This window comes from Opisthocomus hoazin, chromosome 32 (genome assembly GCF_030867145.1).
Source record: "Opisthocomus hoazin isolate bOpiHoa1 chromosome 32, bOpiHoa1.hap1, whole genome shotgun sequence".
NCBI classification, from domain to species: Eukaryota; Metazoa; Chordata; class Aves; order Opisthocomiformes; family Opisthocomidae; genus Opisthocomus; species Opisthocomus hoazin.
In genome coordinates this window covers 3,280,842-3,308,816 of record NC_134445.1, presented here as the reverse complement: position 1 = coordinate 3,308,816, position 27,975 = coordinate 3,280,842, and the positions used below count along the sequence as shown (strand labels likewise).

The following is a 27,975-nucleotide window of genomic DNA, read 5'->3' as shown; positions in this document are numbered from 1 at the left end:
ACAGGAAAAAAAAGAAACACCTAAAGCTATTCCTGAAAGTACACTGTTCAGATAAACATCTTGAGAAGCCGCTGTGCTGGCTGGAGAGCGAGCACTCATGTCATGCTAATGAAGACACACAAACTTTCCAGTATCTCAGGAATGCAGGTTATCTAGTTTGGCTGCTGAAAACCCTTTTTCTTGTTTTTAAACAAACCGAGTCTGCGGGGGACCCCAACACCCAGCACGGGCACTCCTTCCTCTCAGCACACAGCCCTTGCTCGCAGCCTAGCGCCTTTCAGACACCAGCGAGCCGTGGCACGCAGGGCTGCTTCGGGCAGAGGTGACGAGCCATGGCCCTGAGGCCTGTCGTTCTGCCCTCGCCTCACCAGACTGAGGAGAAGCCTGTGGGCCCCCAGCGCCCCAACCCACTCTAGGGGTGCTCGGGGCTGTACCTACCAACAGCCAGGACACAGCTGCACGGGGAGCAGCCCGGAAAGCACGCCGGGACACGCAGAAAGCCCCCGTCTCCTCACAAGGGAAGAAGCCATCGAGCTGCCGCCCGCACCCACCGCCCTCAGCACCCCCGGGCAAAAGGCGGGAAGCGGCCGCTACGCATGCGCCGGGGAAGACCACTGGCGAGGGGGCGTGCCGCGAGGCGGGGCTGTGGGCGGGGCCGTGGCGTGTGGGCGGGGCCGTGGGGTGCGCCCGGCGCCGCTGCCGGCGCGGGGGTGCAGTCACCGCCTCAGCCGCGACAGGTGTGCGCGTGGGACCCGCCTCCCGGCCGCCGCAGGTGCGTGAGGGGGGGAACCGCTGCGGGGGCCTCCCGGCGGGCGCCGGGCCGTGGGCTGCGCGGGGCTGGATCGGTGCCTGGAGCCCGTTACCCGTCCCAGAGGCTCGGAGGTGCCCGGGAGGGGGGAGCGGGGCTCTGCGCGGGGCTGCGGGGGCCGGGCTGGCGGCGGCCCTGCGGGGAGAGCGGTGCGCGGCGGAGGAGCAGCAGCAGCCCCGGCCCGCGGCCTGGGCTGGGGAAGGGGAGGAGGCTGCGGAGGGGCTGGGGGCGGCTGCGGGGAGAGCGGAGGGGGCTCTCGCCCGCCTGCTCCGGTGCCCGGGCCGCTCTGAGGAGCTGGGGGTTGCTTCGGCAGCCGGCCCGTTCTGCAGACGCGTTAGCCACCTGCAGCGAGTCAGCCAGCCCCGCTTTGCAGCAGCCCTTAATAACAAGTTTTGCTTTCGGGACCTTTCCAGCTAACGTGGGGTTTTATCCGACCGTTGAAGTCTTAGCTGGAGGTACTGGAGGTGGATTCGGTGCGTTACAGGGGCTAAATCAGAGTCCTTCCCTTCCTCAGCGTCTTGCGCGACTCCCGAGTCCCGGTCCCTTCCATACCGAGTGTGACGTCACAGGGTAGCAGGTATCCAAGCATCCCCTTCGTTTGGCAGTTTGGGTCAGCCGTCCCGGCCGTGCCCTCTCCTGGCTTCTTGTGGTGATTAACCCTATCCCAGCCAAACCCAGGATATTCAGTGGTGCGGAAGGTTTTCAAGAAAGCATGAATTTCAGCAAGGAGTTTCTCTTGCCTGTTGGATGGGCATTTTAGAGACTGCCTTAAGTGAGCGGTGCGAGTCTGAAGCTGCGGTAAGCTGCAGAAAGAAATGTAACATTGACGAGTAGTTTCAGTGTGTTTCAACATCATGACAAAAGTAGTGTAACTTTTCTGGTTTGCCACGATAGTTCAATCTGTACATCTAAAAGCATCACCTAAATCGCTGTCTTGAAAAAACATGTGCTGGCGTGGTGTGTCATTCTCTCCATTACATCAGGTGAATGAAGGAATGTGAGAGAAAGTCCCATTGTTCCTGACTGTATCCACAAAGACAGCAACGTGTTCATCTGCTGCCTGTTTTATCTCTACGCAGCAGCAGGGCGCGGCACTGGAGAGGTTCCTCTGGTTCCAGCACCAGCGGGGCACTTCACAGACCCAGAGCTCCCCGTTCAGCACTGGAAATTGCTGAGATTCACAGCTCACAGTCAGTGAGAGTCTGCTTGCTGCAGCTGAATTCTTCAGGACTGAGGCGTTTCAGAATCCCAAGTCTTTGTCCTTTTTGAGCAGCTGCATTATATGCCCACAAGGATTTCGGAAACGTGCTCTTTCCTACTTTTGATTGACTGTTTATACCAAGTTGTCTTAAGGTGCTTCCATTTACAGTGTAACTAGTGGTCAGGCAGACCTGTACGCAGACTCCCAGAGTTCTGTGATCTAATGGTGCAAATCAGTTAAAGGACTTGATGGAAAATATGAGAAAGAGATCAGCCTGCCTGATGTTAGCCTTGTAGGATCAGTTACTGCACTTGGTACAGGCATTGTGTGACATGAGATCAGGGATGAAAGAGGAAAAAAGGAAAGGCGTTGCCCTACAAGCTTTATTTTTGTCTTATCAGAGAACTCTTTAAATTAATCTCCCCTCCTTTCCTCCTCCACAAAAGAAAACTGAGTATGTAAAGAAAACACTGGCATAGTCTTGTTGGCTTCTGTGGTGCAAAGCTGTATAAAATCTCTTCCCGTGTACAGCAGGACGGGGTGGTTAAAACTATTCCTTTAGGTAACTGATAGCTATTGCAACAGGAGGTTTACAGCTGCCTCTGTGAACAGAAGACTTAGCTCACAGAGGAAACGGCTGCTGCCTGAAGAATGAACACCACAAGGGTGAATGAAAAATGTTTGCATAGGAATTACATCCTCTTAGGTTTCATAACTCAAGCCTTCTTACATAAAATGCCAGCACATTTGGTTTAGAAACCAGACCAAGGGAGGGCATATTAGAGCTTCCTGGAGCCCACGGGTGCTTAGGAAATACAGAGCTGCCCATCAGCATCCTCCTCAATCAGAGCTTGCATCTTACTCCTGCTCTGGCTTACAGCTTCTCTCTCACGCCGTTCTTTGTGGCGTTTTTGTCAGCGGCACCACCTCAATGGCATCTGCAGAGGGAGTTGTAATTTTAATCTGATACCTTTTTTTAAGTCAGTTGACGGACAAGATCCTGAATGGTCAGGACTTGGTGGCACTAGTGCATTGGGAGCACCTGAATGTTGACTTAGTATCGAATCACTTTGTGAAACTATTTTTCTGCTCACATAATTCATATTGACTGACTCTGTACTTTCTTCCTGAGCAGGTCTTTGTGGTGATAAGATGGAGCCTTCCCTGTTTAATAGAAGACAGTGGACTTCACAGTCTTTGAAAATCACTGCGAAAGAGCTTTCTCTGGCCAACAAGAATAAGTCCTCAGCTCTTGTGGAGAGGTTCTCCAAGTAAGTGCCGTGAGGCTGCTGAACACTGGCTGGGTGTGTAGGTTGATAGCTGGTGCCTTGAACAACGACTGCCTCGCTGACAGTTGCTTTGCTTCTTAAAAATAATACAGATCTGTAGGCATTGAAGTTTCTGGTTGAATATGTGCTGGGCAAAAGTTTTTTTAGTTGCTGACGTTATATCATTTCAGCAGTCAGAATTATATCTTTTTTCTGCTGTCAGAAAATAAAGTAGAATGTTTTCTGTCAAACTACAAATGGCAAATTGGTTTTGAGGACAGAGTATTGGAATGCAGGCAGCTATTGCCATTTGGGTTTTACTTTATCAGAAATAGTCTTTAACTGCTTAAGCATGAACTGCACACGTTTCTCTGCTAAGATGGCATTTCCTGCCTGGTACTATAAAAAGTAGCAGTAACACGTTATCAGTTAATTGGAGACCAGCTGGAAATGGGAGTGCTGTCAACTGGTGGTGACAGATGTAGCCCTCCAGTAAGAGTTCTGTCAGAGAATTTCACAGTAGCCATGTTCTTCAGAGATGTCCCCTTCCCAGTGTCTCACAAAACTGGTGTACAAAAGGAATATTACCCATCCTTTATCTCTGAGAGTTGGGTGATGGGTTATAGTCAAATCATGAAGTAGTGTTTTAGACACTGAGCAGGCTGAGTGGCGGTAGCCTATACGTGTTTTCTGGAAAAGCTTTTATTTCCTTAGTGAATTATACAGTCTACAGCTTGGATTTTCAATGGGATTTGGGCAACCACGTCTCCTAGGTTATTGCATTAATACAGTAGCGAGGTTTTGGAGTATTTAAATTTTAAGTGTGGGAGAAACTTTATGCAGTCTATAGGGGAAGGATAATTGCAGTCTTGACTTTACACAAACATAGCTCTTCAAGTTACTCTTGAAGTACTCTGTCCTAGGGAGAAGCTGCTTACTTTGACCACTCTTGTTAAGGTAATTTATTCACTCATTGAAGCTTGATTACAAACCTGGTCATCTTGCTAAATGTTGATAATCCTTTGAAAAGGGCTTACTGGAAGTAATCCAAACTGCTATTCCTTAATCAAGTAGGGTCCCTCTACATAAGCAGTGTCAGTTCTCTGGAAAAACACGGCTCTCCTTACTGGCTTTTTCAACACTGACGCTCATGGTGAGGAGTGTAATTTTTCTGAATTGCTGTTACCTAAATATTTGAATGTGAAAACATTTTTTTTCCTTCCATATAGTGCTTATTGGTTTTGTCAGGTCAGAGACATGCAAATTGCAACAGCAGAGACTTAAACAGTGCACTGTGGTCGGCTCACAGAGCGAGTGCTGTCTGGGCCTCTTCAATCCTTGTTTGTTTTCAAATGTGGTACTTGACTTTCATCCCCATGTCTCTCTTTGTTGCTTCTTCCAGTATTGATCTCGCTTCCTCTGTAAGCTTACTTTCTCAGCATGTCTTGTTCAAATTTTGGAACCTTTATAGTACAGAGACAGAGGTTAATATGTTTCCATGGATTAAAGAGGGCCAGCTATACTCCTTCAGCAGCTTTCAGTCGATACAATAAATGCAGATTGCAGAGCAGAAAGAAGTGAGGGTGCAATTTGTCTACTCTCTAGTGTAACAACAGGAAAAATCTACATGGGAGCACACTATTCACAGCAGGAAAAAAATCAATTGTTTTAAAGAAACAATGAGTAATAGAGCAGGTATCTGCACTTAAGAATTTTTTTCTTAGGAGGAACAAAGCCTGTGATATACATTAGGTATTGGTTTGATACCAGCAATTATTTAAAGTCTGAAGCTGATAGCTATTGTAATTATTATTAGTGTCTCATTTACTGCCTGTTGCATATTCACAGTTGTATCAAAAGCAGAATTCCACAAATAAGAAAGACAGAAACCTCATTTGCCCAAGCAGACGTTGGGTGACGTTTTCTTCTCTTTGAAAAGCAGAGCTCTACTTACAAATGGCAAAATTTGTCACATCTGACTAATTTGTGCATTCCAAAAACAAAGTGCAATCACCTTGCACAGCATCGTAATCAGCACGATGTAGCTGTGGATGTGCTTACGCCCAGCGGAGTGGTGTGCAGATTGCTGGGAGTTTTCTATAGCTTCTTAAAGGACTTTGATTCATGATCCAGGGTGGCTTATCTTCAGAGGGCTGTGATTACTGTTGCCACTGCTGGGATGGTTCAGCTGCTCATAAAGCAACTGCTGAATTGGTGCAGTTTACAACCCAGCATAGTAAAATAAGCTGGCACTTATGTAGATTTTCTGCGTATGCCAAGCTGTAATTTGTTACGGTTCAGCAGCTGCTGTATAAATAGCTGAGTTATTCCTGCAAGGGGGCAGAGCAGACAGCTGGGTGGCGGAAACAATACAGCTATTCCAAGGTAAACTGTCTATATTTGAGAATCAGAGTGCTTAGGTAATGAAAAATATTAATGTATGCTATTACTGTAAACTGAATGACTTAAAATGTTGCTGTCACTTTGCATTGTTCTGGTACTATTTTCTACTATTTTTCCAGCCTCTGGTTTTATTTAATAGGTCTGGGAAGTGCACAGAATCCTTGGTGGGGAAAAAAAAAACCTCAGCTGTCTTCAAGAACATTCAGCATTCTGTTTAAAAACTGAACGTTTTTTTTTATCTCTCCTTCCTCTTTCTCAAAGGTATCAGAAAGCGGCTGAAGAAGCCACTGCTGAGAAAAAAAGAAGTGTAAGTATTTGTTTCCTAGGCAATAAGCAACAGGCTGCAATCAGAATGGATCACCTATATGCGGTGTTTCTGTGACAGTTGATTTTTGGAATATCAAAGTTGTTGCCATGTGTCCTATGGAAAACTTGGCTTAGACGTAGTATTTGCTTTTGACTCCTTCCCCCTACCCTTTCCTAGTGTGAATGAAAGGGAAGAAAATCAAGTGCCTTGCCCAAAGGATATGTTGAATCACCAATTTGCTCCTAAGCAAAAGGCAAAACGAGTTAACCACAACACATGAATATCCACCTCTTTGTTCTTAGCTGTAGGCAGTTGTGTGGTACCTCTTCCTTTCTTAACTAAATTTACAAGTCTGCTTGGAAGAAGCTGCCAGCCTCTTTGAAATCTAACATGTGTATCTTTGATAGCTGGAGAGTCCAGTAAGGGGGATCTTCTCTGAAGTGGCTTACAGGGTTCAAAATGCCCCTGGATGAGGGAGAGCCATCCTTTTTGGCTCCATCACAGCCTCGCATTCCCTCCTGTAAACTATATTGCACTTACTGTTCTGGGGTCAGGGGACCCTGGCTGAAATACCAGGCACTAAGATTGCAGGTCTTGATCTCTTTAATGCTTGGGGAGTTATTATTTTTCTGTGTGAGATATGTGTGATAAAATAAGCATGCTAAAAATTACTCTCCAGTCTTAAATTTTCTTATTGCTTGTATGATCAGGGAACAGGCAAGTCCCTAGCAAGAATGACTTGTGTTATGAAGTATGCCAAGACTCCCTAGGCGTCATGTCCAGAGGTGTTCCTGTGGAAATTTGCTGTGCAATTTTGAGTACTTCTGTTACATTACAACATTTGCCTTAGAACTTAAGTACTTTCTTTTAAATACAGTCGGTAAGCAAGCTGATCTTTTTTGAAGTCTAGGTGGATTCAAGTTAATTTGCAAAGCAGTGTTCAATATGTGACCAGAAGAGTAATAGGGTGAGAGACTTAAATCCTAATATAGCTGCTAATCCTGTTTAATTCCTGTAAGCCTTGCAGACCTGTTCCACTTGGAATGAGTTTGATACATAGTGGTCTCCATAAGGGAGAGACAGCAAAAATGCAATGGTGGCAGGTATTAGATTTGAATGAATTAAACATGGGCTGGTCTGTTACTCTGGGGAGAGGTAACTACTTGTAAGCAAAACTACTCTGAAGAGCACTTGAATGTGAGGGGTACTACTGCTCCATGTATTACCATCTAACTCACAGTGGTAAGGCAGTGCTTGTGACTTGTGTGCATGTTCCCTGCCAAAAGCTTTCAGAGTGTTGAGTGAAACAGGAAAAAAAATTCCAGCAAATGGTCTGGTATTTATAAACGGGAGCAAAAAGACCTTTGTTGTCAGTGCTTAGTTTGAGCCTTACGCTGTGTGGTACAAAATGCTGAAGACAGATCTCTTGTAACTAAAACACTACTGTTAACTGATAGTAGAAATACATAACCCCCAAAAAGTAGTGGTTTCTGAAAACTAATCTGTAGCTTTTTGGAAGGCCTACTAACTGTTGTCTTTTAAACCAGCTGGAAGGCATTGCAGCGTTAGGCACACCACCCATCTCTCATGTGGCTGCTTTTGCTATTGTTAGCTTGTTCTAGGACTGGAGACCCTTGTTGTGTGGATTTTGGTCCCCTTTCCTTCATGTGTGGATTCGAGCCTTTTGTGTGTCATTTAACTCATTAGAGCTTGACTCCCTTTTTCCTTATAAGGCCATCCTGTTTGCTCACTTCCTGCTTTAGCTCCTGACTTTTCTCTTCTCCCCCCTCCTTCCTTTCCTATCCTGGATGCTTTCTCCATGCGGCACAGTTGTAACTATTCACAGCTGCCTGAAAAAGCAGAGCGGAGCGCAGTACTGAGCCTTTAACTTCCTTTCGCATAGAAAGGAAGTGCTTTAGTGCTTCATCAGACATATAACTGGAATTAACTTCTTGTTCTTTGTAGAACACAGAAAATCTTCCCCCACGTTTTCAAAGGGGGAATCTGAGTGCACTAAAGAAGAAGTGGGAGAATCCAGTGCTGGGAACGGAGTCTCGGAAGGAAACGCTCCGAAGCAGCTGTGCTGAGGTTAGGCACAAGGTCGCCAGCCCGGGGCTCGGAGTCAGGAGCAGCCCTCCTGCTTCCCCAGACACAGAGCAAACCCCGGGGGCTGGTGCTGCATCCGACGCCCAGGCCCCTTGCAGCACCGCTGGCCAGCTGCAGCGTCCTGGTGGTGACAGCAGGCAGTCTAAAAGCCGCTCACTGGAGGGTGGTAGAATGGAAAACTGTCTGAGAGAGTCCAGAGAAGTGGAAAAGCCTGAAGCTAGTGAAAACACGGACTCTTCGGGGAAGATAGAGAAATACAACGTTCCGCTGAACAAACTCAAGATGATGTTTGAAAAGGGTGAAGCGACTCAGACCAAGGTAAGGATCTGTCCCTTCAAATCTTAAGAGAAACTAAAACTCTGCTGCCTCTTGGGCATCAGGAAAAGTTCCTGGAGGGAGTGGCTCTGAACTATTGACTCTGCAAATGATTGTATTCATTGTTTTAGTTGAAACGTAGTGTAGCTGTTGTTAACAACTTATTTGAGCTGTACAAATATCTGCAGAGTGCTTGGAGTTGTGGCTATTTGTGATTGCTCATTGGAGGTGTAAAATGAATTTGCTTGTGAAAAGGGGTACAATTTAAGAGGGAAAAATAAATATGGAATTTATTAAGATTCTTTTTCTAAAAGCAAGTTGGGATTGTTTATATCTTGTCCTTAGTTTAAGATGAGTTATCCAATCATGAATTGTGTAAAAAATACATGTATAAATTTTTTTTAATATATATATATATAAACAAGAATAAGTAACTGTTTGAAGTGAGCTCAACAGTCTCGGGCGGTTACAGTTGAGATGGAAGTACTGCCAGAGTTAAAAGGGTTTTTTATATACGTATCAGTATGTGAATCAACATATATGTACATATAGATATATATATATAGGTCCGGCAAAATACTCCCATCTTTTCCTTGCTATTCTCTCATCTTTGTATCTTAACAAATGTTTCTTACTGGGAAAAAAAAAAAAAAATCCTCACAGGGAAAAATAAGCAGAGATAGCCAGACAAGCTCCTGCCTTCACTAGTTTTGACTTGCAAATGCACAGGGCTTGCATTTTCCTACAACTGCTCATGAAATCTGATCCTGCATGTGGACTGCAGACTCTGTGTCCTCGGGGAGAATTGCTTAACTAGAAAATGAGTTGCATATGCTAGTGACTTGCAACATAGTCCTGAGGCCTTGATACTGGTGGATTTTCCAGTTTTCTCATAGTTTCCTCTACTTCTGGCTTTGTTTTACTGCGGGGGGGTTTTTTGCAGCGTTGAGTAAAACAAACACATTTTTATACAAAAGTTGTTTAAATGTGTAACAGTTCTAGGGCTTCAGAGGAGCACCTCTGTGTTAAAGTGAGTTTTGGGTCTGTGTATAGTGATTTGGCAACTTAGATTTTTGTAGTCTGTGTAGGAGCTGCCCGTGCTATCAGGTCCATTGAAAGGGCGGGTGGGCTGTGGAGGGTGATCTTCCGATAGCGCTTCTCTGAACGCTTGCTGTAGGATTAATCAGTCAGGATTCCACAGGAAAGTACCGTTTTGCAGATGGGCGTCAAGTAACTTTATCTTAGCCTGGGGAAGAAATTGTTTCGGAGCTGACTGAATCTGGAACTGATACTTATGTCAAGCTTAGTAATTCAAATATTGTGGAAAACCGATTGAACACAGTAAATACCATACCATAGGTATGAAACTATTCAGGTTAGGTTCAAATTATGTTCCTATTCCAAGTTCATCTGGTTACTTTTTCATTTTAGAAGTACTAAGATGTGTACCAAGTGCTCTAAAATTTAGTGTATGGGGGAGAGGGGGTGTCTTAATTAAAAGCACTATTGTAAGATTTCTGCTTCTCGGAATTTATCTGAGGACTGGAGGATGACGTCATGCAGTCACGTACAATGCAGATAGTTAGGGCTGTGGGGACACAGATCTTTTTCACTAAGGTAGGAAGCAATGACAGCAATGGTCTAAGTTTGGCTGACTGCAAGCTCTGCAGTTGGCTCTTCCGTTTATGCTTTTCCTGAACTCTGTCCATTGATAAACCCCTGGATTAAGTGCGAGTAAGGCATCATAGAATCGTTTAGGTTGGAAAAGGCCTTTAAGATCATAGAGTCCAACTGTAAATTTGGCTGAGAGATGGCAATTTTCCTTGGTGTTTACTTAGGTCTTAAAGTATAAGTGCTGTCAGAGCTTCGCTGACAAAACATCTGTATAAACTAAGTAGCAACATGGCTGTAACTTCTTGACAGTAAAGATAAAAGGACTTGCCTTGTTGCTGCGCAAGTCTGTGGCAAGAATCCAGATTAGAGCCTGGATTTCCTGTCTCAATCACCCACTCTAAACAAACCTAGTCTCATTTTCAGGGTTATAAGCAAAACCTCCTAGTTTATTCATTTATTCATTCAGATCTCGCTCTGTCTTCTGCAATTTATTTACAAGGCAGATCCTTTTTTATTGCATCTTCATGAAAAAAATGCACTAACCACGCTAAAGTCAGGCATGTCAGTCTAGATTGGTTCAGCACTAAGCAAAGACTGGATATCAAGTCTTTTATCAATTTCAAAGAATTCTTCCTGTAAGTGATAGCGAAAGCATACACAAGGAAGATCAGAAGAAAGAGCAAGCAGATCTGCCAATGCTACTTAAAAAGTTATCTCCAAGTTGGTGTTTGTTTTTCCTTTAAGGCAAAACCTCACTGTCTTGTGTAGCTAACCTTACGTGCAGGGTCACATTTGACACAGTTAGTACATAATGAAATAGGTGTAGGTTTTTTTGGTGTTTTGCTCCACGACGCTTTGTGCCCCAGGCAAAATGCTGTGGTACTTCTGCACTCACCTCTTTTGTCTTAGAACCTTGGGGCTTTCCAGACATGAGGAATATTTTTATCTCGCAAGCAGCAGAAGCTGTGGCATAGGAATTGCGGCCCAGCCAGGACTGTAAAGGGAACTGAGTGGCATATGCAGGAGGCTGGGAGTTGGGGATTCCTTCCTGTGAAAGGTGTTGCCTTCCATGAGCTGTAATCACCCAAATGACTTGCAGTTGGTCACTCTGTTGATTGTAATAGGGAAAGTTCCTCATCTTCCCTTTGTTAAACCTCTTTTTTCCTATTACTCTGCTTTTTTTCCCCACAATATAAAACTGTTGATATAAAATCTACACAGCATTGACTTTGTATTTGCAGATTTTAGTACTAAGATGTATACAGAAATATCTCTGAACTCTAGCTAAAGCTTTGATATTTTGGTGGTTTGGATTTTTACTCTTGACCTAGGCTAATTGTGCTATACAACTCATCTACAGAAGAATTCAGGTGAAATTGTAATACCTGTAGATGTCTGAGGTGGCAAAGAGGACAGGAGCTGGCAGGACTGTGGAGGTGATTCAGCTGACAGCTGGAGTACTCATTAACTCAGTCTGTTTTAGGTGGTCATGAGATGGTCTGATAATTGAACTTTTCCTGCCGCAGTGGATTCCACAGCAAGGTGCTGCAGTGTGGGGAAAGCTCTTTGCTCTTCATTCAGAACTCACCAGCCTCCATGAAGGTCCTAGCGACTCAAGCAGAAGAGTCTATTTCTGATGAAATTCTATTGAATCCTTCGCTGCTGGTAAAAATAGGGAAATTTTTGGTTGCTTGGAAGAAGACCTTGATGTTGTGTATGCATCTAGATGAGGTGCTCTAGACCCCAACCCAGACATCCTGTTGGTGGTAGCTGACTGAACATTTGTCATAACTGTTTCACAACATGCTGGCCCTTTGCCAAGTCTTATTTAGAGGTTGAATTTGTTTAATAATTAATTTCAGTGATAATTGAGAATTCTTTGTCCCCTCATCATGAGGGCAATTCAGCATGATGTTACTGGAGAAGGACTACAGTGAAAACAAATTGAAATGAGAGTCTCAACTAAAGGAGAACGAGAAGAGGCAACCTGAACAACTTTCCAGTCTTGATTTCTAACTGTCTTTTTCTCCTGAAAAATGCTGATGGTTTCTTTCAGTGAGGTTGGAATCCCAGATACTGAATTACTTGAATTAAGGCCTTTGTTCCCTAGTAGTGAACGCGTCCTTATGCACTCTGCTGCCAGTTAAACTTCCCGTGTGTCTATATTGCAAACTTGTTTTTTCATTTGTAGCTTTATCAGTCCTGCTGTGTGCAAGAAAATGTGTGTGGTGCTGTATTATAAAAAAAACAAAAAACAAACAAAAAAAACCCCCTGCAAAACCCAAACACACACAAAAACACCCCACCTTAAAGCCCAAGGCAGTGTTAAGATAGGGGTTTCAAGTGGGCTAATAAACATGTTTTCTTTTCTGGGTCCTTAAAGAATCTTGTCTTCAAGTGTGTTCTGCCTCTAATGATCATCTTTGCATACTACTCAAAAGCTAGACCCTTTGAAAGACAAATTTTTAAGTTGTAAGAACTTCAGACATGCGGGCTCATGGTGACGTTAAAGCGGACATAGGCTGAATAAGAATCACCTAAGGATAGTTTGCACAGAATGAGGAGTCTGCAAGTCCCTGCAAGTGTGCAGACACTCCCAAACTGAACCTATCAACACACTCAATGGAAGGAAAAGACTTGTCATAGCTGAGCTCTTTTCCAGTAAGAAAAGTTACCAAAGTCTTAAACCACAGACATAGAAAGTATTTCCCATGCTAATGGAAAGAGAGGTTTTCCAGCTGCATTTTCCTTTCCTGGTAAAGTTGCTGTTTTGTATGCCAAAGCAGCCTGATTTTTCACAGTGATTATCTTACAGTGCAGTTCTATTAAAATAAAACTTTGGAATTTCCTTCAGTTTGGTGCCCAGCAAATAAGAAACTTGTTGGAAGTTGGGGGGGGGGGTGTGTGTGCATGGAGGGGAGTGTGTGGTTGGAGCTTCTTGCCAAACTTGCCTTTTTTTACCCTACATTAGCCTCAATCCTAATTTCCAGCTGGCTCTGTGATATAACTCTTTCTAGGGAGGGAACAAAGACCTATCACCTTCTAGTATTTTATAGGTTAACTTTCAGCTGTGAAAACATCCTATCTTGATGAAGTCAAATTAAACTCTGCACTTCATGAGCATTTATCAAAGCTGCTGAAATTTCTTTTCACAATTTCTTTTACTGAGCATTAGATTTTGGGGAGTTGGTCTCAACAAATGAGTATCAAATCTGATTGAGCCAGCCAGAGCATCTGTGTGGTGGTGCTACAGAACACCCTGTCCAGCACTGCAGCCTGGCAGGTAGTGATTATCCTGGACATCTGAGAATATTTATCTCTAGCACTCACCTGCTTAAGCTTCAGCCTTATCAGAGGGGCATCATTAGGGAATGATTTGGTACCAAATGCAAGAGCTATCCAAAGCAAAACAAGTCACTTCAGATACTTTAGAAATCTTTTATTACAATAGTATTTATTCTTCTTTCTGTTGCTGAAAATCAATGCAAATTTTTGATGACTCACTCCTTTCATCCTTTTTCTGATTTTAAATCTTCATAAAATGACCTTGAACATTAGCATCAAGAGAAATTGTATGAAGTGCAAAAATCTATACTGAAGTTTTGTATTTGCAGGGGCAAATGCTTAAAAACCTGATCTTTGTAGTTCTCTGACTTTTCAACAAAGATACCTAGTCAAAGGGCATCTACTGACCTCTTCAAGAAGGTGTTTTCCAGGTGACAGAGGGTCAGGTATTCTGTGATCAAACTTTATATTGGTTAAATAAGATGTCACCTGCTAGACTTGTTTATTCCAGTAAAGCCGATTTGCTAGTGACACCTGTGCATCTTAAAGGATTATACGCAACAATCTTTGTTTGTCCAGGCAGCTGATAGGTGGGTTTTGTCTCTAACAGGTCTTTAGAGACCAGAGGAAGACAGCAGTCGGTAGGAGGATTTCTGAAAACAGCCTCTCTTCGGAGGACTTTGATGTTGGCCAAGGAGAGAAGAGCCATAGTACATCAGGTCAGTAAACCTCATGGTTTGTTTTTTGGTTTTTTAATTTATAAAGTGAAACTGCTTTATACAATACAATGGAAACAACTTTTGCCTTTCAGAAATGGAAGGAAGTGCAGCCATCTTCCATCTGTGAAGTCCACACAAGTGTCACGTTTAATGAATTCAGTCTTGCTGTGCATTTTAAACCATTATACCCTTAAGCACAGGAAACCAAGGCACAGGAGATAACTAGAAAGCTAAGGAATGGAACCCGTTTTTACCCTTGTGTCTTAATCCTAGGACAATCCTAGAACTACTTTTAACAGGCAAACTAATTTAGAAAGCAGTGAACAGATAAATGAGACAATATGCCTTCTTCATTCTTGCTTTAATTCTCATCCCTCCTACCTTGCCCAGACACAGGAAACTCCAGCTAGCCTTACGACTTGAGCAAAATGATGTCCTTTTCCTAAGTTTGGAGGCTCTTTTCTAACAAAGCATTTACAATCTTTTGTGTTTTCAGCCTATGGCTAATGTTATATCTCACTATTCAGTGATGCACGTTGTGTCCTTATTTGAGGAATACTGGAGAGAATGACAAGAACTGCTGACATTTGTTGCTTGGTCCCAAGAGGGACCTTAATGATTCGTACAACTTTTTAGTCATTCAAGGCCACTAGCTAGTGAAAGGTCATTTTTTTAATCATTCTTTATTGAACAATTAAGCTATTACTGAAGACCTGACCATTATACAAGGAAGTTAGATAGCAGAGCAATCACAGGAGCTGGCTTTTTAAACCTATTTGACTAACATCTGACAGCAAAAATAAAAGATGGATGAAAAGTAATGGGGCATAGTTCTGAAAGTTGGGAGAGCTGCACCTATGCAAAGACTTTCTTTCCTCTTGAGACAAAAACGGGTGCTTCAAATGCTCCTGCAAGACTAAACTGAATGATTTCATAACATGTTTGTTCTCAAGATCCTAATCTGTAACATGTCGTGATAAATTATTTTCGAGAAGGTGGAAGTGGCAGGTGAGACTTCCTTTCTTGATTCCCATGTTTTCCCTAAAAGACTGACAACTATTCCACTACAGGAATGATGTATATTCCCATTTAGCCACCTTAGCAGCTGCTTTCATTTGACAATAACAGCAAAACAATCCTCGGTGTTAAAACAGTTTGCTCTCATTACTTCGGAGACCACTGGCTGGACGCTACTTCTCTGAATCTAGCTGGACTATCTACGAGACTTGGAGCATAAACCTTTGACTGAAGCATTTCTGTGCTTTTCAGATCTGGATTTTCTGTGGTCTTGGGAGTGATGAAGGGATGGGATTTGTAAGTCTTTCTATGGACAGGTCTACTGGCATTCCTGAAAGTTACCCTTTATTCGTGTAATTCTTTTTCTAGGGCATCTGGTAGATACTAGTCCAGCGCTCAGCCCAGACAAGGCAGAGACCAAGAAAAGCCTGGACATGTCTCACATAACAGAAACTTCAATAAAGGATAGGCTGGCGAAGTATCAGGCAGCTGTGTCCAAGCAGGGCAGTTCCACAGGCCTAATTACTATGGTAAGTCTGCTCTTTGGCTTGTGTAGAAGTGAATTTTTGTCTCAACCTGAGAATGGAAAGAAGATCTTATTGAAACCAGAGTTTCTGAAGATAATGCCATCTTTTTTTGAAAATAACTTCATGCCCATAGGAGTAATTTCTGACGAAGAGTTGCCTCTACGTACTGCAGAAACACATAATATTTGCATCTTCCTGGAATAATCTTGGAAGTTTTCCAGGAAACTAATTGCTGGTGCTCTGACTGAGGCCCTTCTGAAACATAGCCGGCATTCTTTTTCTTTCTGCATGTCTGTAGCTCTCTGCATGTTTGCTTGTTTTGTTTGGGTTTTTTAAAAGAAAACAAACTTAATTCTGTATTGAGCATTAGCTATAAGCTAGGGGAAACTGAGGTGCAGTAAGATGGAGCGACTTTCATTGTCATACGGTGCATAGACCGTGGATCTCTTGGCCTGCAGCTTTGGGATCTCCAGTCGGTTTTCCTCCCTTTTGCTTTCCACCTCCCTTCAAGTCTTCTCGTTATCTGAATCCAATTAGACTCTTGCAGTGAATGAACTTGTGCCAATTTTGCAGATATTTGATCAGGAACTGAGCAATTAATGAATCATGGTAAAGTATTGCAGCTAAAGAGATTGCAAGAATCTAAGCTTTTGTTAAAAAGTGCTTAAGTACATTTGCTGGAACTGTCTGATACTTGTGCTTAATGATGGGAACTTTTATTGCTCAAGTATGCCTTTTGTTAACCAGTGATACATTTTAAGAGGCTAGGCCTTTTTAAGTTAGGAAACTTGCACTGGAAATAAAAGCCAAAAATGATGGTTCTAAGCTTTGGAAGAGTGCATGCTTCCTGGGTATCTTGATAGAGAGGCAAAAGTGTCTACCCAGCTGAACTGATTTCTGAATTTCCTGTGCTGCGTGGGTCCAATTCTCCAGCCCTTGGGAGGAAAGTCAAGTAAACTTCACCGCATGAATGGAAAGTAATTGTAGCCAGTGCAACAAATCTGATTAACTGCTAATTGCTGATTTCTGCATCCTGTTTCTTGCCTGGATTCAGTTTGCTAGATTGTCTTTTCCAGTTTGTGCTCAGAGGGGTAGCTGATCCAGTAAATTATGTCCTAATGGCAAGAGATTTACCGTAGATGTCTCGTGAGACCCTTGTTTGCAAATCCTCAACGCTGTCAGTTTGAGTGTAAGTCCAGCCTGATGCTCTTAGGATGTCCCATTTTGGCAGAATCTCTTTCAATTTTGGCCTGGCACAGACAAGGGCAGCACGTAAGCTGGAGTAAACAATGGTTTCTGAGGCCAACGTTTGCAGTACTTCTGTGTTCCAACAGCAGCCATAACTCTTGGATATTCTCATTTGCTGCTGACAAAGCAGCTAGGGCTCTTTTGATATGGTAGTGTGGTATTTGTACTTCCCTTCTCTTCAAATGTGTCACATCTGTGCTACAAAGCAAAGCCATAATCTCTCTTGGGAACAACTCTCTTGTGAGGATGTTGTGGTGTAATTAGGACTGGATTAAAACTGATAGACATTTTTACAGTTGGTTAGAGTAAGGGTAGGAATCAGTCATTTCTGTAGCATTACAAGTGATACAGGAAGAGGAGGGAGAGATGATGGACAGCATACTTAGGAATCTATACATTAAAATTCTGACATTCAACACGTACCTATTAGATGTGGTTGGTTTTGTGCAGACTTGTTTACAGAATCCGGTAAGATGCTGGTGCTGGCGTTTGGCTGTTTCTCTTTCACGTTACAGAGAAGATGCCTTGTGAAAGGCACGAGTCTTTCTCCAATTATCTTGTATCCTGGGGCAATGAAAGAAACACGAGGTTTCACTGCATTTTATTTTTTTTTTTAAGTCTGAAAGATTCTTTTGTGAAAATCTTAAGTCAGTTTGTCAAGAACAAAAATCTCAGCAAATAACAGAATTAGGTTTTTGACTAGTATTGAGGCAAGGGTAGGATTTGCTTTTATGTCAAATTGTATTTTTCAAATACACAGTGCTTTAGATAGTGCTTGCCTTGAAATACTACTAATTTCAAATGAAAAGTTTATATTTCTGGAAAAGGAAGATATGGATTGAGCAGGTGAAATGAGAGCTGATTTTAAACAGGAATCTGGAAGTAGAGAAAAAGGGGTTGCATTTGGAAAAATGCTGGCATTACCTCCATAGAGTATAGTAAAATTCTACAACCCCATCTTTTTTCTTCATTAGAATATATCGCTTACCAAGATTGTATACATTTTTATGCCCCTTCCTTTAATTATCACTGTATATACTAGGAAAGCAGTTTAAAACAGATTCTAAGAAAAATAGAAAGCAAGTACTTTCCTAGGCAAAAAGAACCTGTCAACTTTCAAGTGCTTTATTCTATAGAATGAGATTCAAGCCAGTGAAAGTGAACTCGAGAATTACAAATCTGAGCAGAAGGAGAATATGCCACCAAGTCTTGAGGACTCCATTTCCTATCAGGATGAGGAGAAGGTAAGACGCTCATGCTGGTGAAGATCCAGGACTTCACGTTGAGTGGAGCTAGTTGTAGAAGCACAGCTGATATACTTGTTCCACATGCTGTCTGGAAATTGAATAAGAGCAGCTGATACAGTCCAAAAAAATTATTAAAAAAAAGAATCAGGAATTCTGCAGCATGTAAATAATCTGTATCTGAATTCTAAGCTAGCAAGTCTCTGTGGAAGACTTTTAAGCAGTTGTAGAGAATATAGAGACAAATTTAAAGTTTTCTTGGAGACTTCCCCTGTCTTCTCAGTAATGACATGCCTGTAGTGTGGCAGAATCCTTCAATATCATACTTAGCATTTTTTCTGATGGCTTCAGTAGCTGACTGGGGCTGAAACCTCTGATGGTTTTGTGGGGGCTTTTTGTTCTGGTTTTGTTTTGTTTTTTAACTCTGCCATGAATTTTTGATGACTATGACAAAGCCACGTAAACTTTTTTGTGTCGTGTTCCCTAACTGTAAAAAGATGATTCACAGCTAAGTATTTATTTTGTTTGTGGGTAGGTTTTTTTGATTTTTTTAAATAAACAATAAAGAAACCCACTCCAGAAAAAAACCCTATTGTGTGATTCAAGTAAAAGGAGTTTACCACTGTTTCTTCTGCATTTAGTGGCTAAATTTTGATTGAAGTAACTGAGAGTGACAGTTTGGGTTCGTTCCTGGTTTTGACCTTCAGCTGTACATTGAGACTAAATTACTCTGTGAATTAGAGATATTAAAGCACACTCAAGCATTTGTATACTAAACTGGGGACAGCAGACGGGATAAAAGTAGCTGAATAATAATTGGGGTACTGTGTATTCCAGCCATTCTGAACACGTGGCAGCCTAATGCCAGGAGGGCTTTTAGAGCTTTCCAGCCTTCCTTGGGCAAGGGCCAAAGTGTTGCTTTCAGCTGTTGCTCACTGACAGCTGAGCAGCTTCGTGTTCAACTGGTTGAGGCTGCTTTTTGCTAAAAGGTGAGTTAATTAAAAGAACACCTGTTAAATCAGAATACATCCATGTTGTTGAATGGAAGATTTGAATAAAATTTCTTGTATTCAGCTGTAAGTTTGAATTTGCTTGTTGAGGTGTCCAGGTGCAGTAAAGAACCTGAATAGAACATTGTTTGAGAGCCAGGATTGTCCTTTGAAATGACATGATAAACTTTGGAAATAAGCCTAATTAAATCTGCTAGTAGTAAATATCAGAAGAAGGAATCCTCCGACAAAAAGGAAGCAGAAGAAACTTGCTAACCTCTGTCATTTTTCACACTGAATCTGTGAAAGATTTAGTAGCCAGACATGTGTGACTCTCTAACAGCCACAGAACATGCTGATGCACTTCCCAGTATACTTGTGTCACAGTTATTTCTTCAGTAGACCGGAGTATGTTAATATATGTAACTTGCTTCCTCATTAATTTGCAAACTTCTGTTGCTTGCAATGGAGCCTTCAATCATTAAAGTGAATTAGTGATGATTTGCAGTTAATCTTGGTACAGTACTTTAGTTTCTCAGTGTAGCTACTTATAACTGTTTGATTTAATAGCAATAGCGCCAAGTTTAATAAAGAAATACATCAAGAACCTTATCTGTAACATTTTTAGTATCTGAAACTAGTTTATATCGAACTCATCTAAAAGTTTTCGGGGGGTTTTTTGTTTTTCTAAAATATAAATCTGTTTCTGAAGGAGGATGAACAGGATAGGTCCAGGCATGTTTGTCCCAACTTGGGAACAGCAACCTGCTAGTTCTATAAAAGCTTTTTTAAAATTTAGCTGTTCTTTATTTATCTTTTTTTTCTTTTTCTTTTTTTCAAAAGCACTGTCTTTGCTGAATGGTTAAATGTCATAGATTTGTCAAATGTTGGAGGGAGCTAGGAGATTTCCAGCAAATGTGTACTGCTTGGTGTCAAGGGATTTCTAAGTAAGAAAATTCGGGAGATGTATCAACGAAATCCACAAGGATTTCTGAAGATCAATAGATAAAGGTGTACAAGCTGCAGATGTTTGGGAAAACAAAAATAGGATGTTTGTCTGTGTGAACACTATGGAAGATGATCTGAATATTGCAAAAGCTGTAAAATTATGAGGATGTCTACCTTGTAGCAAGGACTAACATTCTTGGCAGTCAGCTGGACTCTGTCTTGTGCCTTACAAAACAAAAAGTAGCTTCATGTGCACCTCTGTATGTCCAGTCTCTTCCTGTTTAAGTGCTTACAGTGTCAAACTGCCTGTTGTGTTACTCAGGCCATGATCGTTCAGACTTCAGAAGGTCAAAGGTGCTCATTGTCTAATATTGTCTTGCAGGTTTCTGTAGGTGAGAACAGCTTGTCCTTCCACGCTGGTCTTCTAGAGGATGGCAATGGTAAGCATGCATTCTCCTGCCTCAGCAAGAGTAGCGTGCATGACTGAGGCAGAGCTCGACTGCCCAGTTGTGTGTAGGATGCTCGAGATCAGTCCTGTTGAACAATGAATTTGACCCAATGAAAACTTGTCATGTACTAAAAATCTGTCTTGTGCATAACTCAAACTTTATAAGAAGATCTTTTGAGTTTAAAAGTTCATTTGCAATTGTAATTCTAAGACATCTGTAACTCTTGTTTGCTCTGATTGAACACATTTAAGTGTAGCTTCCTCACCATTTGGACTTAAACTAACTCTGGCAACTACTGCTTCAGTCAGTATGGGCTGAAGTACTTATTAATGCAGGACAATTACCAGTCATCTTTGGTGTTGTCCAGAGGTAGACAAGTTCCTGTTCAGTAAAGTGCGTAAACACTCTCGTGTTGCCTTAGCTTTACACCTAAATTCAAGTCCACACGAGCACTTTGCAGAAGTGAAGAACAGTTCCTGGAAGTTAGGTGTTGGATCCCTGTATGTTACTTTCCTTTACACATCAACTTAACTTTCTGGTAAATCAGAAAATGTTTAAATATCTGGATCTAAAGGTTTAATAGCAGATGTTCAAGAAAAAACTGTGTTAGCACTTTACTGGTAGGATTGCTGTTCAGTCTTACGAGCATAAGCTTTCCATGGTTTTTAAGTCATTGTAATTGCCTTTTCTTCCTCCTGTGCTCCCTTAGTTGGACAAAACTTGGAGAATGAGACTGAAGTTCAGAAACCTGTCAGCACAAAGCAGCAAAACTTTAGTTCTAAAACAGCTGGCCAGACAGATGCATCTCTGCCAAAAACAGTGAAGGTAAAGCAGCTACTTATTCTCAAACATTGGTGACAGTTAAACCCAACTAACTTCTCTGTTTGATACTGAAAAGCCTTAATGCCAGAACCAAAGGATCTGGCAGTAATTATCAATATCTGATCTGTCTTTATCAGACTGTGCTCATGACGGAACTTCAATTCAGAATAGCAAAGCATCTCAAAACTGTCAGTTTTTCTTCAAAGACCAAGTTTGAGTTACTTGCTGGGAGCTGCCCTGCTGCTGTTGCAACAGCGTGCCCCTGCGACAGAGGCAGTGTGTTTCTCTTCAGTGTGGGAAAAGGGGTTTGAACAGGGGATAGTATCAGGGCTGGTCTATGCCTCTTGTGAAGTCGGTGCTCCTAGAGACTGGTGCTGAGGTCCTGATGCTGATCCTCAGAGCCTTTAGCAGGCTGGCACTTGGCTTTCCACCCTCCTCCAGCTGTTCCCAAGGTAACTGCAATTGGTAGCAACTCTATAGTAAAGGCACTCCACAAAGACCGAGTTTGGCGTTCTGAGTAACAAGTCTTTAATATTGCATTTTCTTTAGTGGAAGCTATAAAGCAGATGGAGAACTTCTTGGATAGGAAGGTATTTGCTAATCTTATTAGACACACAAATGGCAGTGCTGAATGTTCTGATCACACTGTATTTTCTTATCACGTGTGCTGTCTGGAGTTAGGATGCCTGTTCCCTGGGCTGCCACAGACTTCCTGGCTCACTTCTGAGGAAACAACTGTGCTTTTGTTGTTTTCCCCATCTTTGAGAGGAACAGCACTGACCTCACAAAGACCAGCGAGATGTGGCTTCCTAGTGTTCTGGAGTATAAATGCCAGTATGCGAAACTAGAGCTGCCTGTAACGTTTTTGTAATCTCAGTCTGTTACAGTATGCAAGATACACGCAAGCTGTGTGTCTTGGTCCTCTGTAGTATCTCTTTATATTAATAGAACCATTTTAGTCCTCTGCCTTGTTACTGCTTTAGATGCTGCACTGCTGAGATAGAAACCCAGATGCTGTTTATTCATGTAAGGTTCCTGTTTGTCTCTTCCAGCTTCTGTGTCCTGTTCTTGGTTCCTAACCTCTACTCCTGCCTTCTGCTTCCCTCCTAATGTGAGCTCAACTCTCAGCTTTCTCTCAAGTTCTTTTTATATTGGTTGGGCCTCACCTTCCTCCTGTAGCTCCTGTTTGTAGTATGCCTGCAAAGGAATTTCTTTCTCTTCACACCCCAAAACGCCTCTCCATCAGACATAGGGCTCATTGTTATACAAGTAAGTTCCTCTTCTTAGACAGGGATGTGCATTGCAGAAGCACATGCCAGCACCGTAATGTCATCTTGGGAACTAAGCTTTCGGGGAGAGTTACTTTTTGATGGGCAAGCAAATTGTTGCTGCATTGCTCCCAATGGCAAGCAAGCATGATTAGATTTTTGTTTCCATTGGTAAACTCTCATTTTCTGATATTTCATTTAGTGACTCCAAATTCAGAATTCGCTTGCAGTTTTGGCACCACCTAGAAATTGTGGATTTTTTTTCAAAAGGAACTCTGAACTTTTGTTGGTCAAGCTGTCATCAAAATTAGAACTTTAATCTACTATAGCTTCAAGCAATGCCTTAAAAAATCAAAATACCTATTAAACCGGAATTAAATTGGCAGCAAACTTTATGGTTGTGACAAACTGACTTCAGCTGGCTCTGCCTTCAGCAATCTGTCCCTCACGTATTGTAACTTTCATTGCCTAACCATTGTTTCTAGTCTGTTATAAATAAATTGCTGTAATTATGTCTTCCTGTGACCTTCCTGTTTTTTCTTTAGCCATCCTATTTTTCCTTAAAGCTTTTTAGTAAGTTTGTTTTTAGCAGGTAATTTTTTGTCAAAGAAAAGCTACCATACCAATGTGTCTATGGAGACCCATGGTATGGAGCCTAGGCACTACTGCTAAAGTAGTTGTAATCAACATGCAGCCTGAGACTGCCAATTTTTCAACTGTAAGTTATTTAATTTTTCCTTTAAAGTGTTTTCCCTATTGGCCAACCTTCGTAGATTCCAAGAAGTGAATGGCATCAAGTGACCTTTTTTCGTAGACAAAGTACTTGCTTCCTTGATGCTGTCAGAAAACAAAAGCTGAAATCGTTGCTATAGAGCACAGCAGTGACACTTCACTTCTTAGGGTTTAAGTTTATCCTTGCACTGAACTCTCAGGAAATTCTCTTAGTGAGCACATAAACAATTTTAGCTGTTTAACCTCAAAGCTTTGCTTACTTTAAGTCTTGAGCAAGTTTGAGAGCTGTGTGTCCCGAAACCTGAGTATAGCTTCTTTGCGATAGAACTGGAATTGCTTCCAAATGAAGTCAGAAGTGTTTCCTGCTGCCTGCATCTGTGCTGAGACTATTTCCTCCCCTTTAGGAGAGGAGAGCACTTAGCAGAAGCAGATTGTTTCAAACCCTTGAGCAGCCTGTTCCACTCCTTTCCCCTCCTGCCCTCTACCTTTTATTTTGAGGTTATTTCAGCTCTTTTTCTACTCTATTATTTTTATTTTGGTAACTCCCACACTGACTGTAATCTACATGAATTGTTTTTTTGTCATTTTCCTGTCAAGAAAAATGGAGGTTGCAGAAATAGTTCAGACAGCGTTTTGGGAAGTGGCTCAAAGTTATAACCGAGTTCTAGTATTTTCATTGTTCTTTCTCAACCGTGGCTCAACTTGTGATGCTTCAGCTGTGGAATTTGCTGGGGCAAAATCTTGGCTCCCTGTCAAGCCACAGCAATCCTGTGGGCCTCCCATAGCCTCTTCCTCACTCCTTGCCCACCAGAACCCACTCTACCATAATTAGCATTGAGCTGCAGAAAGTGAATTGCTGCAATTTTTCTGAGAACTCTGGAAGCTGTGCATGAACCCAAGCCAAGTCCCCTAGCAGTCGATTCATTTTTCCAGTTAACGAGCTTTCTCTTCTTCCCATAGAAATTTCAGTTGCCAATGAAGGAAACCTGTGTTGGGTGTCAGAAGACCGTGTACCCGATGGAAAGGCTCTTTGCCAACCAGCAGGTGTTTCACATCAGCTGCTTCCGCTGTTCCTATTGCAACAGCAAACTCAGGTAAACACACTGCTCCCTTTGGTTGCTGTCTAGGAAGCATAGCCTTCCTCTTCAGCAGCTGAGTATGATGCTGCTCAGGCTTAGCTGAGCTGAAGGCAACCGTAATCCAGTGAACTGGAGAGAAGTGTAGGAGTGGTAATACAGTCCTAGTTCTGCCAGTGGCTTTTGTGCTATTTTAAAACTCTTAATGTGATTTTATGTGGGGAAAAATATAATATTCAACTTTGTAAGCAACTCCTGACACTTGAAAAGAGGGCCATACAAACTCATGAAAGCTGTAAGCTTGTCTTTTCTAAACATGTTGGGAGACTGAAATTGGACCTCTTCTGTAACATAACTAAAATATACATCGGGCTCGGTGGCTGAGGTACAGAATGCTAACATTTGACTTCGTATTCTCCTGAACAGCCTTGGGACATATGCATCTCTGCGTGGGAATATTTACTGCAAGCCTCACTTCAATCAGCTCTTCAAATCTAAAGGCAATTATGATGAGGGCTTTGGACACAAACAGCACAAGGAACTGTGGGCAGGCAAAACTGAATGCGAAGAATCCCCAGAGAAAAATTCCCATGGTGTAAATGCAACAGAAAGTCCGCAAAAGCCAGGAGTAGAGGATGCCCCAATTGCAAAAGTAGGAGATCTGACAGCTAGTATGGAAGCAAAAGCTTCAGGTTTGCCTGAAAGAGAAGAGAGACCAGCAGAAACAAAAAAGCTCAGGATTGCCTGGCCGCCTCCATCTGACCAAAGTATTCAAGGAAGTGCCTTAGATGAGGGCATCAAAGTATTCAAACCCAAATGGCCCCCGGAAGAAGAGATTTCTAAGCCAGATATGCTGGAGGATGTGGATCTGGATCTCAAAAAGTTAAGAAGGTCTTCCTCGCTGAAAGAAAGAAGTCGTCCCTTTACAGTCGCAGCCTCGTTTAGAACAGTATCTGTTAAAGGCCATAAAACGGAGAATTCATCTTCTCCTTCTAAGGCAGAGAGGGACATGTTGAAGAGAAGTGAGGAACTGGAGAGAGAGGTCGTGATAGACAAAAAGCAAAAGGAAAAGAAGGCTGAGAATAAGAACATCCAGAGTGCTGAAGAGAAAAATGTAGAGGAAGAACAGGAATTGTCTGGTATCAAAACACTAGAGCATAACTTTGTAGAAAATGGCCAGGTGAATGCAGAGACAGATGAGGAAGAACACACTATGGAAGAGCAGGAAATTCCAAATGAAGAATTCCTTGAACGAAATTCTCCTAAACATTCCAGCTTAGCCAATGTCATGACTGCTAAGGAATCATCTCCTAACCAGAACTGCAAATCTCAAGATGCTGGTTTCTGGGAGGGTGAAGATATGGAAGATCTATCTGTGGAAGAGCAGATCAAAAGGAATCGTTACTATGAAGAAGATGATGAAGAATAAATTCGCTGCAAGGTGCTGGGCCTTTTTAAATCGGTGTTTTTAGCTTTAATAAACAGCTGTCCTCCATGAAAGCGATGCTATACTGCACACTGACATTAAGGGAATCCTGTGTACAAATTATCTCAACTAGAAAAATACTCCGGAAGCCTGCAAAGTGTATTTAAGAGCATGGAAACAAGTATCTGGCTGTGAGATAGCTTCAACAGGTAATCTCTGTCCACAGCACAAGAACAGAGCTGTTCTGTACTCCTACTGTCGTACCCTTTCTGAGCTTCAGTACGTATTTCAGTAACAATTTACAGAATTTCACTGTACTCACAATGGTGGTGTGAAACAGGCTTTCTGTGACACTACTTCTACCACTACAAATGCTACTGCAGTGCTTAGGGACCAATTTCAAAGGGACTTTCTGGCCTGCTTTAGAGATGGTAACTTACTGCACTTTAATACATATGAAGGGCACAACTGCGACTTTTAGTAATAAAAACATTTATGTGCTTAGTATCCAACAACTAGAGCATCTTAAACTGAGTGCAATGTGATTTTCTTTCTCAAAACTGCCTGTGATCAATTGGATGCTCCCTACTCTCTTTACTTTTCTCTGTGCAACTGGAATGGTGTGCCCATTGCTGGAACATATGTATTTTAGTGCTTATCCAGAAGCTGTGCTGACTGACAGATCTCTTTGAGGACAAGTCAACACTTCTGCAGTAGCCTGTAGGGCATTACTTTTGCATTTCATATGCATTTGAAGAGTGGTGGGTTGGGTGTTTTGTTTTTTTTTACTTGGAGTTCATCATCATTCATTTTAAACTGCAGATAATATTTTTAAGGCCTTTTGACAACTTTGAAATCCTACTTGTATCAGTCTGCCATAAATCTTTTCATTACGGCTGTGAAATTATGCTGCACTGCAAAAATCTCTGGAATAAGACCATCTGAACAGTGAAACTTTCTGCTCGCATTGAAGCTTAGTACATTTTTAAACTTGACTTCATTTATTTTACAAATAATGAAATATTGAACGGTGGAAGGAGGATGCCCTTTTATATTAGCTTTTATTTGTACTGTACTCTCATGAGAATTAGCTCTTAACTATACTTGAGGTGTAAAATATTCTGCTTTCTTAACAGGCCTGCTAAACTACGAAACCTTCAATAAAGTTCGGTCATTTACATTAAAATTTAAGTCTGAGACTGGATTCATACTCGTGTCACAAAGAGGCAACATTTTAAAAAGACCATGGGAAAAGACGGGTGAAGTACCGGTGGTGTTGCTGGAAGCTGGAGACCAGACAGTGATTTTTGTGGTGCCACTAGGTGACACTGTGTGCCCGCGTTTTTTCTGGTTGACTCTCAAATGGGCAGACTGCTCCCACGTGCAAGAGCGCGTGGAACAGGGGTTAGAACAGGACGGGCAAAAGAAAGAAGGACGTGCAGGTAACGCACGCTTCCATTTCTGGCTTCAGGTGGTCCTCGGGCATGGTAGCTGAGGACAACTGAGGGTTTGGGGTTTCCCCCCCCCCCTTTCTATAAGCTTCTTTGTGTTGCAGTTACCTTCATTTAAGCCTGAGGTGGGTTTGGTTGGGATAGATAGGGGTTAAGACTTAGAAGAAATGCAGTAAGTGACCTGCAGCAGCATGAGAAAATGCACGTGTACGATTTGTGTATAAGGGAAGGAGGGAGAGAGAAGGTAAAAGCAGCCTGTTATCTAGCTGGAAGGCATTAACAGTTGCACACCATGAGATGTACAACCTACTGCCAATTTTTCTTTTTAAGGGAGAATCAAGATTTGATTTGTACGGGTAGAGGTATTGCAAAACTAAGAAAGCTGATGTGCAAGCACATGCTGCTTTCTGTAACCCTTATCTCTTCCTAACAAAATCCATTTGGTATTAATTTCCTCAAATTGCTAAGAAATTGGAGATCTTTCTGACTTGAAACTGTGCTAAATGTATTTGAAAAGGAAGGGAAGAATATTTGTTGTGGACTTGGATTTATTGAATATGCCTATTACTAGTTTCTTAGCAAATGCAGTTGAATTTTACACTGCATCCCCAGTTACATGGTAGTAAAGCAATACTGTCTGCAGTTACCAGAGACTTTAATATTACGCATTATTAGTTGTAGTTAAATCTGAGCCTTCTGTGATTCTGTGAGGTACAAGGACCCTTACTGCTCACTCAGACTGGCTGAACATC

At 42.2% G+C, this 27,975-nt stretch overlaps 1 protein-coding gene across 2 annotated transcripts; it reads left to right on the top strand.

The window, feature by feature from the left end:
• Positions 1-690: 690 nt before the first annotated feature.
• Positions 691-27,202, top strand: LIMA1 (LIM domain and actin binding 1). Of its 2 annotated transcripts, XM_075445756.1 has the most exons (11): positions 691-772; positions 3,145-3,280; positions 5,942-5,987; positions 7,953-8,411; positions 13,918-14,026; positions 15,413-15,573; positions 17,955-18,062; positions 20,382-20,439; positions 21,158-21,273; positions 24,231-24,364; positions 24,773-27,202. In XM_075445756.1, exons 2-11 carry the CDS (start codon positions 3,162-3,164, stop codon positions 25,773-25,775), a joined length of 2,313 nt encoding a protein of 770 aa, XP_075301871.1. In that variant the 5' UTR covers positions 691-772; positions 3,145-3,161; the 3' UTR covers positions 25,776-27,202. The 2 variants fall into 2 exon arrangements, with proteins under 2 accessions (XP_075301871.1, XP_075301872.1); XM_075445757.1 differs by lacking the exon at positions 17,955-18,062.
• The last annotated feature ends 773 nt before the right edge of the window (positions 27,203-27,975 follow it).

What these genes read in the sequence shown, in the direction of transcription:
- LIMA1 (XM_075445756.1), top strand. Translation starts at nt 3,162, where the DNA reads ATGGAGCCTTCCCTGTTTAATAGAAGACAGTGGACTTCACAGTCTTTG. An exon ending in CTGCTGAGAAAAAAAGAAGT is followed by an intron (nt 5,988 to 7,952) that starts GTAAGTATTTGT and finishes TGTTCTTTGTAG; the next exon opens with AACACAGAAAATCTTCCCCC. An exon ending in TCTTCTAGAGGATGGCAATG is followed by an intron (nt 20,440 to 21,157) that starts GTAAGCATGCAT and finishes GTGCTCCCTTAG; the next exon opens with TTGGACAAAACTTGGAGAAT.